This window comes from Anguilla rostrata, chromosome 18 (assembly GCF_018555375.3).
Source record: "Anguilla rostrata isolate EN2019 chromosome 18, ASM1855537v3, whole genome shotgun sequence".
Classification (NCBI taxonomy): domain Eukaryota; kingdom Metazoa; phylum Chordata; class Actinopteri; order Anguilliformes; family Anguillidae; genus Anguilla; species Anguilla rostrata.
In genome coordinates this window covers 4,137,920-4,158,675 of record NC_057950.1, presented here as the reverse complement: position 1 = coordinate 4,158,675, position 20,756 = coordinate 4,137,920, and the positions used below count along the sequence as shown (strand labels likewise).

General features: G+C 37.9%; 2 protein-coding genes across 2 annotated transcripts in view; one reads left to right on the top strand and one right to left on the bottom strand.

The window, feature by feature from the left end:
• pitx3 (paired-like homeodomain 3) overlaps positions 1-14,045 on the bottom strand; it is a 29,925-nt gene extending 15,880 nt beyond the window's left edge. The window contains exon 1 of the mRNA XM_064317259.1: positions 13,773-14,045. The gene's annotated coding sequence lies outside the window, so the exon portion shown is untranslated. The remainder of the gene's footprint in view (positions 1-13,772) is intronic.
• Positions 14,046-19,329: 5,284 nt separating this feature from the next.
• Positions 19,330-20,756, top strand: part of gbf1 (golgi brefeldin A resistant guanine nucleotide exchange factor 1) — a 105,296-nt gene continuing 103,869 nt past the window's right edge. Inside the window, 1 exon segment of the mRNA XM_064318117.1 lies at positions 19,330-19,615. Within this exon segment, the coding sequence (XP_064174187.1) occupies positions 19,600-19,615 (16 nt within the window). The 5' untranslated portion in view covers positions 19,330-19,599.

The following is a 20,756-nucleotide window of genomic DNA, read 5'->3' as shown; positions in this document are numbered from 1 at the left end:
TCGTGCATTTTCACATACAGTTCAGCCTATTCTTAGCATAGTTCTTCCACAAAAGTGACTTGCGCGACACCGTTTATAATTAGACTTACAGTAGGCCTATTGGGCAATCATGGGTATCAGTGCACAGTATTCACAGTATTTATTTTTATGTCATTATTTGTAATTATTAATGCGTCCAATGGGGGTTCTCGTTTAACCCCAAATAAACACGTTTTTACTTTAGATATTGTTCTGCAACAACTGAAGCACACTAGAGGGCATTTTCGGTTGTCCTGTAAAAGTCGTTGAAACAAGTTCGGGTGAGGGCGACTTCTATAAGATGGATATTTGAACGGAAATTTGTCAGTCTGGATAAATAGCACATATTTTATGTTAAAGATTCTTCAAATGTAGGCAGACGTAGATTTTATTTCGACGTGTAGCCCATGCTAAAACAGGCACAGTCGGAGCATTTTTGTAAACAAGACGCATAGTAAAAACAATCATATGTCGAATTTGACCCATGTCCGATGGAGCAGACAATAAATCACATGGACGGTTAACATGAACCAAATAGTTCTTGCCTGGCTCAATAACACCGTCAATAAATCAAGTGATAAATTAAATGCTGATTCAAAATTCGAGTACCGATTTGAATGACCTGAATTTGAATATCCAAAATAGGCAGAAGTATTTGCTTCTATTGTTGGGCTTCACGGTAGAGGGGACAAGATAGATTGGTGACACTTCTGACGAAAATAGAAGCCTCGTGAGGGGGGCCGATACGTAACGGATCCTAAAATAACAGGTCGTTTATTTATACAACCGCAGTTAACACCTTTAAGATATGGGGACACAATCACACCCTCAAAGCTTCTTGAGATTTATGATGCCATGACTGGATTTAACGACGGTGGAAGGTTCCTGTCCACTTAACCGCCTCTCAACTCCTTTACAGGAACACCCAGAAGGGAACAAAATCGCGATCTGCAGCATTTTATTCTTAAAGTGAAGTTGATTAGCACCAACTGACACACCCATCAAAACGTATATTATAAATAATATAACTAATATTTCAAGCTGTCAACGCTAACGATAGACCACAGGGTAATAACTTACATTGACATTGAAGAGTCACGGTGAATAGTCACGCAGTGCCCATTATCTGGAAACTATGAGACTAATGCTAAGAGAAATGACCCAATTGGCCATTTTGCTCGCTTTGAGACCTGTTATACTGGCAAATGCTTCACAGCCTTAATATAAACATTAATCTCTGGTAGGGAAAGTATCACGAAAAATAGTCCTCGATTCTTAATAATGCCTATGACGATTACAAATATTTAGCCTTGTATAATCATAAAAGAATCAATGCAAGTTATTCGCCATTCTAAATATGAAAGTAACGTTATGACTATGTTTTGATACAAATTTCGTTTTATGCATGCTATAGGAATTTTTATTCAGGCGGAAACCACCAAGTATGTTAGCCAATCAACTGTGATATATTTCCCACACCAGGAAATTACACTAAAGTAATTATAAAAGCCTTAAAAAGTAATGATGTCATTGCGCATGCTTATTTATATATTTATTTATTTATTGCGAAACTGAGCTGAATATTTATAGGCAATTAAAGATAGGTTAGGATGACGAGGTTTGATTAGTAGCCTACAAAATGGAGAAGATAATTGAATTGGTTGAACTTCGTAAAACTCCAAATTAGCCGTGTATTTTGGACTTGAATAAAAAATAAAACGAATTTGGAAATAATTCACACCGAGAAAAGCAGTAGTAGTTGGCATATATCAATTCACGATGACTATTATCCATTTTGCTTGGCTGTTATTGTCGGATCATCGTGATTCAGAAGCTCAGGTAATAGCCTGCCTTGGATTGAGTGGCATGCGCAATTGCGCGAGCTCATAGACAAGGAACACGTGAAGTCGCGCGCTCTGACAGCACTCAGGAATTAATGCGCGCTCTTTCCATCAAAAAGTGTAGAATATACGTAGGCCTACCTTTCCAACTTAAAGAAAATATTCTTACGTACCACGTTCATAATCAAAACCACACAATAAAGAGCAGATATTGAGACACAAGTGAAAAATATGGTATGCACAAGCACACGTAGAGAAAACGAAATTAAATTATATCAGTGCAGCCCTAATGCACTCAGGCAGGGTTCTTCGTTTGGGACGATGGCACAGAAAACGCGAAGTCACCTTTTATTTTGTAGGGAGGGGCGGGGACTAACTTAACGCCCAAGGCTGACCTGAGGGTTTGAGGAAAATATTTAGTCAGTAACTGGTCTACAGCTTCCATGGGACCAGACCAAATAAAGTCTCAAAATAGATAATATAATCTATAATTAATTCAGAAGCAGTCAGAAACATGCTGATAGGCCGGAATTGAAGTAAAATGTACTAAGCATATTAGAACACAAGCTGGGAGACGGATCAGATAGGGACTTTCAATATTTGAACCTTTGAAAAATAATTGTGCTCAATCACCTTATAACATAAAAAAGATGCAGATTGTACAAATATGACCAACAGTCACGAATAGCCCAATCCACTGGAAAGAACACGGTAAGAGAAGCCAGCTCTCATAGACATGGCATGGCACAGCTAATGCTAACACACACCTCTCTCTTTGTCTGCAAAGTGCTGTGCTGTACAGTTCCCCCGCGGAGTCGACACACAGGCCTACTGTTTCCCGCATGTGGTGACAGACGGCTCTGCTCAGTCTGGATGATTTAAGTCTGCACCCTGACTCGGAACATAACTTTTTCATGTATTTAGTTTTACGGATTTCAGCAATCGGCTCTGAAGGTAGTGCTAATGGCCCGGCTGCTGAGACTGGAACAGTCAGTCAAATGACAAAACTGCTGAATAACATGAAAAGAAACAAAAAAATATGACGGAATTCTCAGTGTAAATACCCACTTTCTTTTCTGAATTTGCCCTTAGTAAGCCAGTGCGTGTGTTACCTGCTTTTTACAGGTACCTGTAATGGGGTTTTCTCAGAAAGGAACTGCGGAAACGTATGAAGAAAGGACGTAAATCCACGTGTTTCCTCTGAACATGGCAATTTGTTGAGACAAAATTAATACAGTACATTTCAGTCTCAAGCCATATCTTTCCACGGAATGACTTTTGATGTGAGGTGGTATGAAATGACAAATATAAATTAAATCATGACTCTCCACTGTACTAGGAAATTTGTGTGCATATATTTATATGCTATGCACACAAATATTTCTATGGCACTGTAATTCTACAGTAAGAATTGAGCAATATATTACTCATTTGGAATGCCAACCCACATTTTCAGACATCCTGTTATATGAAGCACACATAGAAGCATTATGCTTAAAAAATAATAATAGTTTTTTGACAGTTGGGTAAGAAATGCTAAATAAAAAATTGGTGAAACAGTTACAAGTTACAAAAGGTCAAACTAATTGTATAATTTTATTTATGTCTTTACTGAAAATGGAAATAACACAATGCTGTATTGATTATGATGAAATCAAAAATATACATTTACCATATGCTTTGTATTACACTTTAAAGTACAGTTTGTTAGAAGGACAAGTGGGGTGCTAATGTAAATTTATGTCTTTTAATCTATTCCATAATCTCACTGCTGTTCCAAGTAGCTTTCATGAAAATAAAGTTGTACTGCAGTAATATTTAAAAACAGGAATTCAGTCTTTCCACGCATAAGCTCAATATCTGTAATATTATAACAGAAATGGCGTGTTTGTACCTCTCGTTCTTCTCAAAGGTTGAGCATGGGGTAAATATTCAGTGAGATCAAGCAGGAGAGGGAGAGTCTTATTTAAGTAAGCCCGCTATGCATAGAAAACAAATGACATGCAGTCAAAGACAGGCCTATGAGCTTTCTCCTGTGCACACATACAGTGTGCATGCACAGTGCACACACGCACATGCTCACACACTTATGTTATGAATTTGCAGTTCATAACAGTTAAGAATTTGCATTAAATATCCCATTCTTTTTGTTAAAAATCACGACAACTCACATTGATCACAAAATGCTGTTTGTGAGCTAATATTTACTTTTCTCATGATATATCACAGGTACCACACCTTCAGCACACTTGTTTACACAACAGGGCCAGTAAACAAAGGTCTAAACTTTTATGCTTGGTGGCTTTGTTCTTTATACTCTAAATGTCACTGGTACCAAGCTCTTTTTAAAAAAAACTTTGTTGCCAATTCACATTCCAGGTACCTGTCAGTAGTACAACAGGAGCAATGGCTATGAACATTAATTAGGAAACATGACAAATATATGCTAGGGTGCCAACACAAGACCAAGCAAGAAGTAATGGGACCAAATGAACACATTCCTCTAAAAAAAAAAAAAAAAAAAAAATCCAAGTCATTTTGTTCTCTTTGGTTGTTTTCCACAGCAAACGTGGGAAGCTCAGGTAAAGGTGGAATACGTGTGAGTATATGTATTGTGTTGCTTCTGAGATGGACATATCATCTAAGTTTCCATGATAGTCTTGAAAATGGGCGAAAACTATTTTAGAAGGAAGATAAATGAACGTTTTATAAAAGGCACCAAGCTGACATTCTGAATATGAGTTGCCCCCCAGTGATGCCATGTGCTAATCACTAATATCAAATGTTGCAACTTGATGGGAGGCAAAAGAGATTGAATTTCTCTGGAAAAGCTGATACAGGCTTAGATTAAACCAAAATGTATCCTTAATTTCTACTTACAACTAAGTGCAAGCATTCTTTTTTTCACAAACAGTGGAAAAACAGTGATCAACATTCGTTTTGCAAGTTAATGTTGATAACTGCATCACACGTATCACGTGTTGATCGAATTCAGGTTGTAGTGCCAATTTTCCATTTGTTATTTGTTGGTCAAAGTTTCAGACTCATTCTCTTTTAGCCCAGTCACACAGCATATAGGGGCCAGTTACAGCAGAAAGTGCTGAAACAAAAACGACAAGTTAAAATCAATATTGAATACGGGCCACAACATTTTTTATTGAAATACAAAATCAGAGAAGGTCAGTAAGCAGAACTGCATTACTTTTTCCATTGATCTTCAATCACTGCTTAAGCTGTGATGCTCAGATTCGGGGGGCAGCTCAATCAAAGCGCAACGTCAATTGAACTGGAATCTGAGAAATAATGTGTTCTACCTTTCAGAAGTTTTCTGTCCAAAATGCACTGAAAAACAAAATTATCTGTCAACGTCTGCATTTAAATTTTAGGTTTAGCCGAAAGTCTCCTTTAACTGAGCCCACAGGATCAACATCGAAGTATATATTGGAAAGAGAGACAATTTAACAGCTTTATTTATATGTGAGTGCCCTTTAAATAAATAATATTCCAAAAATAATACAAATGAAAGCTATCAGCTTCCTTGTAAGTAAAAGAACCCAGGTTGCCCTGTTCAATCCTAAACACATTGTCATACATGCCTGAGAAATTATTTAGAGGAAATACTATGTACTGTACATATCTATTTCTTAGGCAGCATTGTGAAATGGACTGGAATTTATGAGAAATTCATGTGTGACATAAAAAATATAAAACTGACTTAAAATGTCTATTGAAAGCCTAATGTCTTCTGAGTAGTGTCAGAGTATATTTTATTCTATAAGATGATTTTACACATTTGGGAATTTAGTTGTTATTACTGAGGAATGAAATCATATTACCTGTCCAGAATCTTCAGTAAAGTAGCGAGAAATAGCCCAGCTTTAAGCGATTAGCACAAAGTCAGCGAGAAGAAGGGGAAGTACAATCAAAGCTCTTTTGCACTTGAGATCCGTATATACTCACTGGATGGGAATCATGGCCAAGTAGGAAGCCAAGTCCAGTTCTAATGCAACAGACTTGGAATTAAGGCCACACTTTTATTTATTTTTTTTGGTCTTCAGCAATTAAGAGCACAACTCCGCCTTGACATATTCCAGTCCATAAAAAGGATCCAGAATATTGCAACTCGCAAAAGGTTTTTTTGCGACGGCCTGCGTTTGTGGCATAAAAAGGGGGACAGCTGTGTCCGTGTGTCCGGTTTCAGGCGGAGGTGTACGGTATTCCGATCAGAAATATGATTATGACACAAACGCATGTCGCGCCCGGCGGTGATGGATGGGGTGGCGGCGAGGTGCACGCCATTCTGACGAAGGCTACGGGCGACATGAGACGGTCATTTCGTCTCGGACAAGGTGTCAGTGGCACTTCGGAGTCTGTGGCATGTCTCTCATTCTAAATCAAGCCCCCTGAATAGGTTAAGGCAAACACACACACACACAGGCAGGGGCCGCGACCAGGAATCTGTGCTGTTAATAGTGACGATTGGCTTTTTGACTTACGGCAAAAACAGACCTTTAACCTAACAATGACCGTCTGAGTAGGTAAATATTGCTCCTGAAGTTATAGGCCAGCTTTACTTTTCAATCTAGGGATGCTCTCTACGACACCCCTTCTCTTATGAAATACAGCAGCAGACAGCACTTTCACACAGACACACACACACACACAGACACACACAAACAGTGCTTATGAAAATGTGTGAAGATACAATGAAATGTGACGAACAAAATAACAGTAGGTTCAACCAGAGTCCTATGAAATTTGTTCTTATTTTATACTGTAAATTATTTACTAATATATGCCACGTAAATATTTGTATGTTTACTCACTAATTTTTCTATAATTTTGATCATTTTGATTCCTGAAATCGCAATGCCGCAGAAGTGTAATAAAAATAGTTTATCAGTTAACAGGGAAGGAACAAATGTATTCCAGGTATAGGTTGAACACAGGCTGTATTTCTATGCTGATCATGTAATTTGACAATTGATAAGTACCTTTTTTTGTGAACTGATTCATGAAAGGCAAATTCAACCGTAACTGTGACAAATCTGACTGGTGTAAAGCTCAGATTCCAGTTCGGTGGACATAATCATATTCAGTCCCATTTTGTTTGCTTCCAAGGTTACACACACACACACTGTGCACAGCACACCTCACCTCTGTATAACCTTAAGGTATCCCTAACTCTGTCAGATACTTAAGTTTGTGTTTAAAATCTTTGTTCCACTCTTACACAGCTTTACAAGAATTCTGTACAAAAAGAACACTCTTGCTTAATTTCATTATTCAAATGTAAGAGTTTAAGTGAATTGTGCACATGTTAGAAACCGAATTTATAGCCAGTTACTTTAATGATAATAAAAAATATAATGTGAATCAATAGAATCTTAAATCAAAACTTTGGCCGAAGGGTTAGTGTCCAATTCACTGCAGTCATCTATTGTAATCTGAATCAATCTGAAGTGGCCCACCAACCAAGTCATCTTATGTTACGAACCCGCTGACTTGTCCCCTCCTTCCATATAAACAGTATGATTCACCAAGTGCTGATCTAAAGAAATCTATGGATCTATTCAGTCACAAAAATTTACATCGATTTTATCCAGCCTCAGAGTGGTTTAGGTCTTAAAATGCTCTGTTACAAGGCAGTGTTACACTTCGTCACACTTTACTGGGTTTTCCTTGTTTCATTTCAAGATGGGGAAAAATGAACAATGATGATAATAGAACTACCTTCAGCTGTGCATTTAGGTACACTCACCATACCTTTCTATGGCCCACACCCCATTTGCTTTTACTGAACAGCTTCAGAAGGATATGGACCTATGGACTATTACGTTCATTTAAATTCATTAAGGGGGAAAATTCCAAGCAGGTTCTACAGATAACCTAATTTTCCTCATATTTTCAGGGCTTTTGGTTGTGTCAGTGACAGTAGCCGAAACTTAATTCATGTGTAAGATTGATTTGCGATTGGTCACCTGTAAGTCTCTTATGAACCTTCCCTTGAAGTCTTGTGTGTGTAGAGCACCAGTGTAGTTCAGTGTCACAACCCCACAAGCAGGGATGCTTCACCTAAAGCCAGATGCATGCATTTTAATTTCCTGACTTCCTTTTTTTTAGCTGCTGCCCTGGTCTCCTCGGACAACCATGCACCTATTTACACTCTTTTTGTAGACATTAGGAAGGCAAATATAATTTTATTTAACTTTTACGCTCCTTTAAGCTCCCTGTTGCTCCCTGTCCAGATATGATTGAAAAATAATGATGCTGTTTAAATTTCACTAATTTTTTTCACCAATGCAAATTATTATTATTATTATTATTATTATTATTATTATCATTATAGCACCCCAGTATTCGTAATAGTTTCAGCAAACAGTGCGCAATATTTCAACTGAATTTTACGTTGGCTGTATTCAAATTTGTATTTTGATTTGTGCAAACAAATACTTGTATAATATATAATACAATACTTGTATATTATACACTCATCGGAATTAGTCTGATTAGTTGGAAGTGTTGTTAAGATATCTCGAGTAGAACATTTGTCAGTCATCAGACGGACGTGTGTAATGGGTAGCCTACACTCTATAGCACATTTATGAGAATTACTGTAAAAAACATTTTCCATTCAGCAAATGAACTCTCACCTGAACAGAGAAAGCAAAGAACGTAATACGCATTTGCCTGGCTGGAGCCAACGTCACTTATTACATTTTAGCATGATATGCTAAAAAGACCCGAACTAATATGCTCAACCAACCATCCACCATATTATTTGTTTTCCTTTGCCAGTTAATCACAAAACTAAAAAACACAGAACGTAAAAAATAAATAAAAAACTCACATGCATTGATTTGTAATGCAAGTCAACGACTTGCCGATGACATGGCGAAGAAGCGAATAAGGACAGGGTGGCCTGTTTGTAAGAGCTGACTGGTTTGCATAAGCTGTATGACATCGATCTCATTAAAATATATATCTAATAAAAATAATGGAATCAAAAATCCCTTCATTTTTCGGGAGATTGGCGAGTCCATCTGCTTGCTCGGCTGAAGCAGACTGCATACATTTTCCCGGGTTCGAGCATTAGCCCAGGAATTATTCATAAACGCGGCGAGAATTAATTCCTTGGATTAAGACTTGATTAAGATGTGTGTCACTTTGCTGTCTGAGAACTTATTAAGGAGCTCCTCGAGGATCCGGCAGATGGAATTTCGGCCCAATGTTTGTAGATGTTAATTTCTCCTCTTCTTACAGGCATTTGCATATGACTGCGTGTGTCAAAGCGCAAATTTTTTTTTATTCGCCGCGCCACATATCCGTGTTTTAAAGATCCCTCCCATTGGATTTCTGTTCTAAGTCGAATTTGCAAATCACAATAACATCGGTTTTGTTTATTCGATTACACACTACAGACGTGACATTTCACGGCGGTACGAAGACAAACACGATTTGTTTATTAAAATATGATAAAATGCTTATCACAGTTGTATAGAAAGTGCATATTCACATTTCTATGAGGAAATATATTTTTTATATATTTTTTATTTACAGGGACTCATTGAAAGACTCATTTATGCATTTGTGCTCACTAGTTCATTGCATGTTTGGAAGTTTTAAAAAATTGATAGCTCTAGGTAGGCTATATAATGCAACAGAATACAATTTTGCTTTGCTAATCAAGACAGCACGCATTATGAAATATGTTGTTACATATTGTAATCAACACTTAGGCTATTTTAACACCAAAAACAGAGATTCCCTCAAGCAACGTTAGGCTACAGTCTACATAGCCTATGTTTTTTTTTATCCACGGACTAAATTAACCAAAACATGGCAATAAAAACTATAACTTTTGAGCTATTAGCTGTAGGCCTTGCGTGTGTTTTTAAAAAATTGATGTCCAGATGCATATTTAAAATTAAATGTGTGTGATCTCGAGTAAATGCAAAACATAGGCTGCTCTGAAAATGCCTTTGGACGTATATGCTCTTACTTACTTTGTTGTTTGTACACAGGCTGTGTTTAGGTTATCCGTTAAAGTCAATTTAGTCCCAATTAAGACAATTTAAAAAACGAAAACAGTATATTATGGCGACGCATAACGTCACGCGCTTTATAAAAGTATAATAAATTGACAGCTCATATGCCTACACATATAAGCTTCACTTTGCTGGTACAATACTATCGGGCCACATGGTAGTTTGTTTTAGTAACCAAAAACGGAAAGACTTTTGGTTACTAAATTGCGCAAACAGGTAAAGAGGAAAAAATGTCAAACCAATCATTTGTTGTTTTCGATGGCAGCTTCAGTATCAAATACGGCCTCGAAGATCACTTATTAAAGAGTGTATTTCGTACTGACATACGGCCAAAATGTAGTTGGGTTAAATTAGGATAATTCATGAATCGATAGCCTATGGATATTATCATTATTAAAATCATGTGTATACAGGGATTCCCTTGTCACCAGCTGTCGACCGAAGTCTTTATTATTCCACCTTTCTAAACTTCCCTCTGCGGTGTGCCCGTGAGAGTAATAAAAAGCTTTATTTAATTCCCAGTCACATAATTATCCAATATGCCGTGGACATATCATATGCATGGGGAACGGAGGGGTTATTGCTATGAGGCGACCCTGAAAACAACCACGAATGCCCTCAGAGTGTAAGACAAATCCCAGCGACCCACCCCGAAATATAAATCATAATAATCGATTTAGGGTATTAGGGTCCAGGTTTTAAATCGCCCGCTAAACCAGGAATGCTCTATGTAGCCTCGGTAGGCTAGCATATTAGGCTACTCAAAAAGGACGAATTCAGTCATATCGTTTGTAGGCTACATGTAATTAACTCCGTAGATTCTGCTCTGACAGACAATTGATCGCCCTTGCACTCGTAAATTGTATTACAGTATCATAATTAACACTGAACATTTTACTGCCCGGGGTTTGCAGATGTGTAGGCTAGAGCCTAGATTATCAAAAGATGCTAATTTAAAACATAATATTGCTCTTTGTCTTCATCTTTCACAAATAAATATTCGGCCTGCTTTTTTTATTCAATATCATCAATTTTTCAAGTTATATACTTCCCAGCAAGGTCTTGGCCAGTTGGTAGCTAGTTAGAACTGGATATCCCCGGTTTCTTTGGTTTTTATTCCTTGTAGAAGGCTATACTACTGCAATCAGAAAGATCGAACAACTAGGCCTAAACGAAATTTTTGTTTTGTTACAGTTAAACGATTTACCATTCAGACATGCATATAAGTAAAATGTTAAGGGTTAATTTAATTATGTACAGGGTTTATGCGTCCTAAAATTTAGGAAATGTGTAGCCTACTGTCAGTGTAAAACATTCTTTCAGAGCTGATTTGCATTATTCGGTTCAATATTAAGTCAATCAACAAAATTTGCACAAATGTTGTGAATTAAAAAGCAGGGATTATTTGGCATATTCAAATTCACGTGACCCATTTGACCATTGACAAAGCTGAGTGAATGAACATATAATTACCCTCTAACACTTGACTTGTTGCAATCTCACAGAATTGGCGAGATTATACATTGAGTCTAAAACTGTGCTTTCCCATATCTCCGCCATCCACAGACATCAGAGAATAATGTCAGTCATTTACTCTGAATTATGTTCTCGAAATAGTTTTCCCAAATAGTGTTGAATTAAAAGTGCACTCTTTGCACTCCCTAGCCTACGGATCTCGGCAAATTGTAAGATCAAAACAATCAAACAAACCGGGCTCGTGGCGAGGCACAGGGTGGAAGTTAATTTTGTTTAACGTGGGCCTATTTAAAAATCGCCAAATGTGGGTCAAAACAAAAATGTATTAGATAATTCGAAAAGGAATAGGCACACATGACGAGGATTATTGATCATAATCTGTTATAGGCCGTTTACGGACAATATACACTAATATTAATAACGGGGGAAATACATGTTCATAGTTCAACAATTACTGATAAAGAATTCTGTGTTACGATTCGGTTGTGTAGGCTACGTGCATTGTCGGACAGTATAATACATACAAGCTGTATAATAGCCTACATTTTGAGCATTATTTTATACGTCTGTTATAAATGTTTCTATGTTTAACATGCTTTTATGCCAGAGCTTGTTTTTATTTTATTACAGCGCGGTAATACATTGTATACAGTTGACATTTTCGCATCCAGGAAAGAAAGAAAACGATACAAAAAATCAAGCTATAGCCTATTTTAAAGCATATCCATGCATAGGCTACATTCGACAGGATATTACCATTGCAAATTAAAAAAATATTGCGTGCCTTAAAATATAGGCTAGAGGTTTCTTTAAACACGCTCGGATGGAAACATATACTGCTTATAGAATCCATAAAGAAGTTGTGTGTGTGTGTGTGTGTGAGAGAGAGAGAGAGAGAGAGAGCGAGAGAGGGAGAGAGAGAGAGAGAGATTGAGGGGCGCATAAAGGGTCTGTTTTTCATACCGCAGTCTCTTGTGACCCGAGAGCACCTGCCACCTATCAATTTTGAATAGATCCCCCAAAGATTGACCTCTAAAATTTCTCTTTGTTAACGTCCGTACAACAAATTAAAATACACCCAAGTTGGGTCATCGGGCATAGCCGAAGCTTTGTAAAGAAGAAAAAATAAGTTTGAAATTCAATAAATAAATCTGCAGGATAGGCCTACGTAGACTATGCCAATGTTACGCTTAAGGGACACACGAAGCGCAGACTATTATAGTTGACAAATATTTGTTTGAACTGCACCGCCTTTCGGATATACTCATGTGTATGCAGTTTAAAACGTTAAAAAAGTTTATGTTCACGCAATCGCACTGTTTTATTTGAATGTGGCTTTTATAATAGGCTACTAAACACAAATTGGTCTTTATCACAATGTCTGCCAAAGCACAACTGTTCATAGGTTTGAAAGTTCTACCCGCCTTATGTTGCACATTTTTAAACTATGTAAGAACTTCCATTCTCTAAAACGTCCTAAAATCGACCGTTTAGCACACAGTAATCTAATGGTTACTGAACAGGCTGTCCTGAGATCAGTAAGAAATTGGCATACCGACGGCTAAGGGGTAGGCTACATAGTTGTAAGACAGACTGAAACTGCACTTGAAGCTACAGGCGATTTCTGGGGTTACTGTATTAAGAAGTAGGCTAACTTTGCTTTAAGGATTATAAAAATATTACACATCTAGCCTACAACTTGTCACATGCATTTCTCACTATAGCTGAATCCACGCAGATATTTTAATGACTTTAAATAGCTTCTGTATACTCCAAACTATATTTTACCGTGGATGGAAGATGAACCTCATAGAACCTACTATCAATTGCCCATTTTATTTCCGCCTCTTGTGTGCGACGGTAGTATGGTTTAAGGCACGTTAACAGATTTTAAAAACCGCCTAATGATGCTAACAAGATGGCCAAATAAAATAGGCATATAGCTTAATAATGAATCCGTCTTATAAGTTTAATAAACCGATTGACAAAGTTCCATGGTATTGGTACACGACGTGTAGCGTTCACCATCACCTTCATCATCATCACATATGTCGGTAAGACACGCTCTGTGGTCTGACAGTTCGGTTCTATCGGTTTCCCCAAAACTATGCTCTTATTTTAAAACAGACAAAGTACATTTCTAGGACAAATGAGGCATTTTTGAATAATGCTATATGAGGCGCTTTGAGAGAACTAAAAATGTGCGCAGCCTCGACTTCGAATACACAAAATGGTTGGTTAGAGCTTGTCATCTCCAGAACCAAAGCTGTGTCAAAGCTGTAAAAAAAAACTAACATGATACCACTTTTCCCACCGTTTTACTGTTATACAAAACACATAAAACTACCGTGTTTTCAAAGAACTGAGATTGGCAAAGTAGTTCACTTACATTGAATCCCAGTTTAGAACAGATTAATCCCCGAAAAGACAAGTTTAGTGAGGATTGATTGTTGTCCTGTATTCTTATTGTCAGATAGAAAGTTCCTTTGCTTGTAAAGAAAAAACCGCCAGTTTCCTTCTTTCAATGTTGTCTGACATGAAGACGACCGAAGAGTGAGGGCTTAAGAGATCCCCGTGAAGCGGGGGACTGACTTTATGCTAAATATCTTGTGCGACAGGTCCACCGCGGAGGACTGCCCACTTCACTGCATTTACTTGCACACACACACACACACTCTGTTCGCTATCAACGCCTCCCTGGCGCTCACCCCCTTTTCTCTCCCCGCGTTTCATGGTTACCAGGAATTAGCTAGGATAATACTCGGAGCGCTGGAGCCTGTTCTTTGGAGCGCTAGTTTTCTCCATTACCCTCATCAGATCAGATACCCACTTTTTAAAAAAAATTCAATTTGCATTGAGCTGTAGACTATCGCTGACAAAACCACCAATTTTGATGAATATCATTGAATATCATTTAAAAAAAAACCTACCTCCTGAAGCTTACGCTCAGTTGCCCACAAGCGCAAATTGCCCACATTTGGGGAAACGCTCAGACAAATTCTTAAATAGCACATTAAGATAAACAGGGCAATACGTTAATACTATACGGTAGGTTGTTACGCATAATCAAAACGATTATACCGATAATGATAGAAAAATGAGTTTAGTCATTCTTCTCATCTCATTCTTCTCCTGAAGTCCATTGTCGGGTCATGCTAAATTGTCCTGTCTTGTTGGTATGGGCTACCCAAGGCTTAATACAGGAGGAGGTCTGGAGTCGTACGTGGAACACGTTCACAAATGTCAGGAATCAGATGTTTAATAACATTCCGCCAGTAACAAGCGTCGTGTTTCTCAAGGCAAATTTGGAAATATTGTATCGCTTTCTTAGCTTATAAGTATTGAATTTCATGAAGACACGCGGCCAAGTATAATTAATTAAGAGACCGAGGAAATAACGCAGACTTGCACAAACGCGCCCTAAGCAAGCCCCAATTTATTAAAAGGAAAAAAAAGTAGGCATACGGCTTGTTTTTCCATGTATACATTCAAAATGCAATTTCAAACAGACACTGAGCTGCCTGAACGTATACTTATTATTTTAATGGATTACTATTACCAGTTAATTAATGCAATTTGCCATGCAAATTCCATAAAAAAAATTTTGGTCGGATTATTATTGGGTAGCCTAATTATTTTGCGAGGAGCAATAATATGGCCAATCATTTTAGTATCTCTGTGCTCCACCATACTGAGGGAAGTTATTGCAATTAAGAGATCGTCTCTGTCAGCTGATCTGTAATTTATGAGGCACGAGAGAGCCACGTTAAAGAGCACTTTATTGCTTCACCTGGTTAAATACATATCTTTGCTCTGAATGCATGTGAAGGGTATAATTAACCTATTGTCTTTAACGTGTTCAGATGGGACTCCGAGCCTTCCGGTACAGCATGCACTGAAGATGCTCAGTGTTTATCTTAGAGATCTGCAGTCAAGGAGATTTAAAACTAATCTGACTTCAGTGCTCGATAACCATTGGGGCCTTAATCGTAATGTAATTTAAAGACCCATCGCAGCTTTAGGACTGTTATTCCATGAAAGACAGTTGGAAAACTTGTGTCAACCATCCAGGACCATGGAGTGGGCAACTGTGGTATGAGGATTATGAGTCTGCTTTGCACTGACTTGGGCCATTGCAGTGTCCCCTCTTTGTTCAATCTATAAATGCTGTATTACAGGACTTCAGTGGATCAATTATTGGTCTTACTTAGTCCAGATAGTCATGCCTTCAAGGTACTCTTTTCTCGTAGAGCTGCAGGGCTGTCTGCAGAGCACCACAGGGCTAATCCCTTCTCTTTCTCCCCTAGGTGGGAAATGTAATCTCTGTGCTGTCCATTGGTTTTATCCACTACCCCTCTGTCTGTGTCTTAAGTGACTACATATCTTAAGAGTTACTTAAGAGAGCTAAATGAACACGGTGAAAATATTGCGCTTTCTGTCTTCTTCTTCTTGGCAATAACCTCAAGCAATAGCAATAGGCAGCGTTGTTCAACCCTACTCCCGATGGGCCGCATTGTCTATAGGCTTTTGCTAAAGCCAGACACTTACAGTAACCAACGGATTCAGACAGTCGTTCTTTTGAATGAGATGATTTAGTTTCTCTTACCAGTTCTGGGTGTGCTATTTTTGATAAAAGAGGACTGGAAAACTGGATAGAATGGCTTCAGCTGCCATACAGTTGGCCAGTCTGCTTCCAGTATATCTCATTGCCAGCCCCAGATGGACAGTAGCAAAGTGTCTTTGGCTTAATTTTAGAGCATTTTCAGCTGTGTGAGATGAAGATTTTACCCTTTTTTTGGCCACCAACTACTTTTATATATTTCCACAGCCATCAGAGTTACAGTTATTGCTATTAATCTGCTACAATGCAGATTTACCTGACTGGCAGAATACTAAAAACATGTGCAGTGAATGAAAACACAAATAAATTTAAAAAATGACCCATAAAAATAAAATCTATTAAAAATACGCATACGTATACACACAATACTTTTGTGATATTGAAGAAATTTAAGAATAAAATTCTAATTGTGATTTATGGTTTTATGTTCTCAGAAAATGTTCTGCCTTAAAATATATTTTTTAATTTAGTGAAAAGGGCCAAGCCAACTCTTTATAAGTGCTCTTATATTGAATATATAATGGTGTCTGGCTTTATGGCGTGTTCTTTCAACTGTACTCTGAAATGTAAAGTTCGCACAAAGGCCAACAATCAAAGAAAGCCTGTGATTCGCCCACTCATTCAGTAAACAATAGGTTTTTAATGTAATGTTACCATTATTAAATACACAAAACACAGTAAAAAAAAACAACAAAAAAAAACAAGGCAAAGTTCCTCCCTTCAGTTAAGGGCAGAAGATTGTGCATGCTCACCACAGTTGTGCATGCGGTTGTCACCAGACTTATGCACAGTAGGGCTGGCTGAAGGGTCCAAGTCTGCCACATGGCTAATTACTGAGTCTCTTGAGCATTGTGGGTTCTATTAGAATCTGGAAGCCCTACTTAGGTTCTAAAAGACACGGTAGAATGAATCTGCTCTTTGTTCATCTTTGCACACTTTGTGCAAAGCTCTCAGAAAGTCATTTATCTGTGATCACTTGACCTTTCATCCAGACCACATGATGAAGTCTCAAAACAGCAAAATGCGGATCAATACATTTTCCTTAGGTCTACTCGTGAATAAGCACTTTGTGTCATGGTATCATTCATAGATACAGTAAATAGATCAGAATAGGAAGTGTTCGTTTTGGCCCTATATTTCACTGTATTTTATATGCATAACATCAGACCAAACCACACGATCACATGGATTGAGTTCCACACTACACCCTTCAAAAATGGGCTATGCCAAACCTTGACTATTAATTATCCTCTGCAGAATATCGAGAGCAGTATATTGGTGAAATGTATACAGTATCAGCACATTTTTGAGATTTTATGACCATCATGGTTTATGAAAATGAAATCTACTGTTCAGTCCTCAGGCTGTACAGTTCACTATATATTTTGATTTAACCGGAAGTCACTCTTTGTAAAGCACAGCTCTACAAGGTCCTATCAGGTGCTGTACGCACGGACGTAACAAACTGTACTTGCAAAATTTTCCCTAGTACTGTTCATTTCAGGGCTGTTCATACATTAGCCTGCCTAGGAGTGACATGCCTTTGTTTGCAGATGTCTTTGTTTGCAGGAATGTTGCGATTACAAACCCAGCAGGTGATCAAACACTTTGCACGAGAACAAATAGAGAGCTTTGATTGGAAAGAGTTGCTACTGGGTGTCTGAAACAAAATTCAATACAGTCACATCAGATGGCGAACAGAAAAAAAATAAATCTGTGTTATAGATATTGCACCTGTTGATTGGGGCCAGGATATGCGTTCCTTTCAAGTAACTTATACAGTGCCATTAAATTTCCAGAGACTGTGCATACAGTATGAACAGATTCATTTTATTGTGTATACAATACTATTGCGTATGCAATTATAAACATAAAGTTAAGTTTTTATATTGTTGTGGTACTTATTTCCTTGGGCGTGGCGGCTTCAGGTTGTATGTCCCAAAGGAAATAGTTCCAGTTGAAAATAATATTAAATGAAATATTTTAGTCAGATAATAGACATATGTACAACCACAACAACATCTCTGTACAAACTGTGATTAGATGACACCAGGTCCTCAGTGTATCAATCCGTTGAAAAAGGAGAGTATCAAGGTGCTCCTTGAGCCAAAATAAATGATGAATCCACAGCTTACTGATGTAAAAGTGAGAAACAACATGAATGAGCTTACATCCCAGGTGTCCACAGCACTCCTATGCAAAACAGGAGTAAGAGAAAAAGACGACCCTTAAAAAGTCACTGTACAAGCAACTTTGCAGCTGCACAAGCTGTTTTGGAGTCACTTGACCACCAACACCCAAATGCCGAAGGTGTTACAATATAAAATCTCCTGGGGACTAGAAATGTCTGTGAGCATCTAAAATATCTCTAATTTGATTGATCTAATTAGATTTTGGTATGATCTCATTTCATATAATTTGACACCATGGGAGTGTGTCATCCATCCCTCAAAAAATCTTACGTATACTTAAGAGCTTGCTGCATTTCAATTCATTTGCAGTCTTGGTTTGAACAAAAACGGGCCCACACAGGGGTCCCCCACTACTGTCTGAGCCTCTGCCCAAAACGTTTTTAATCCTTATAACCTCAAGTATTTCACAGGAGTGGCCTATAGCAATTTCAACCCAGTAGGTGCATTTTGAAAGTTGTTACATATCATAAAATATTAACTCCTTCTAAAAATGACATTATACGTTGATACAGCATAAAATGTTCTGTATTATAATACAAATATTTTAATTACAACCGGCTGTTATAATTAAAATATATTTTTTGATTTTACATATCGTGAAATCAGTTCAATTAAATCACCCATTTTCATGGTCTATTAAATTAATTTCAAGCATTTATAAGAGCGGTATGTCAGTTGCAATTTGTATTGGCTGGAAACAGCCACTAGTGTAAATTTATGTTCACCTTAGCTATAACATTGACGTTGACAGTTAGGTGTTTACATCCTTGAAAAAAATGTTGTCGTTTTACAATACCATATTTGAGGATACCCTCAACGCTGTCGTCATCAAGGAAAACCTACTCAGTAGGATAACCGAACATGATATCGGCCAGATCCCGCCTCGTTGGACACGGACCTCTCAAAGTTGAATTATTCGCTTCGTTTTTCAGACATTTTTATGCAGCAATTTGAACAAGTATACTCCGACTAAAAATGTCTTCAGCAAGATTTCATTTGATTTAAAGACATAAAATACCGTTTCATTTAACGAAATGTGTAGCGTGTACGCAAAAGGATAGTTTCCTATGATTGGCTAAAAAATCTAGCTGTCACGTTTCAAGTCAGCAAGGTAGGTAGGCCCAGGTCTGCTCTTCCACGTCACTGAGTTTACCAAGTCCAGCCTGAGAGCCGGTTACTGGTTTACAGTTCTTAATATTCGGTTCTTCAGTTTTCAGGCCTCAGCCAAAGTTTAATGTATTTTTCATTAATGGAGTAATTTCAAGTGTAAACATTTCAGTCGCTGGAATGTTTTAATAGCATCTGCTTGCCCGTATGTGGTAATTAATTAATTTATTTTCAGTCATTATCGCTGGCTGGCTAGCTAGCTAAATCAGTTGAAATTGAGTAGGCCGCCATCTTGGATGCGCACCCGTACAGGTAGGACAACACTTTGTCAATTCCAATGTGTTTTGTACAATTTTAAATGAATAAATCTGGTGACATCTTGGAAATGTTATTGGTGTTGTTCTGTGGATTTCTAATGTGAATACTCTAGTTGGGCAGCTAGCAAGGTTCTATGGTGCAAGGACTACTTGTTAGCTAGCTGCACTGTCTGGTAAGTTACAGTTGCTAGCTAACAACAATACTAATGTTAGCTAGCTAGCAAGCGAGATTCTTTACAATTACATGTTAACCGCTGTTAGGTGGACCTTAGTCTGTATTGGTTAATAGCCAAGTTGACATTAAAGGCTGCATACGAAGTGTTGCGTCTGCTAGCTAAAGGAGAAGTTCGTACCTTTCGTGAGTAATAATAGAACTTTGAATCCACTTCCAGGCCAGACATTGCAGTGCTGTCGACATTAACTAGTGGTTTAGCTAACGTTAGCTCATTGGATGTCAGCCCTAAGAAGAGAGCAACATCTTTAGCGAGAAAGACATATTTTCTAGGAAAATATTAGCATTTGTTACGCTTTTTGTTGTCAGTATGGTAATGTAGCCAGGTAGCTAAGAAAATACGTTAGCTACATAGGCCACCTAATAAGGTAACTTTTTTTGGGAACTAGCAAGCTAGCTATGAAGGCCTGGTTTCCTTATCGACCAGTTTGCTGTGTTAGCTGTTGACTATGAAGTGACATAAGTTACGTCCCAAAGCGAGAGAATTTAACTAGCTTTGAAGCGATGGTCGGTTAAGTAGCCACATACTTTTGTTGTGGTAGTGTCAAAGGTTGCACATTGTAGCTAATGCATTTAAGTAACGGGGAATTATTGGTTAGGGCAAGTATTATTAGAAATGTCTGCCACCTGCAACCACAGTTCACCTTTTAACCAATTTATTAGCTGTCACTACTTGGTGAGCTGACATGCCGGGTGGGGGGGTTCATTGTAGGCCAAACACTGCAATGACAGTAAGGCAGGCTTGTTGGGGGCATTTATTAATGTCTTATCAGCACACTCAATGTGAACTGATGCTCTTTTAACATTATGAAATAACGTTGAGTTCCTCCTCATCAGCATTTTTCTCAGGGCGGGTACGTGGACTGTAGACTGACTCTTCCCCGAAGGCAACAATCTATTGTGA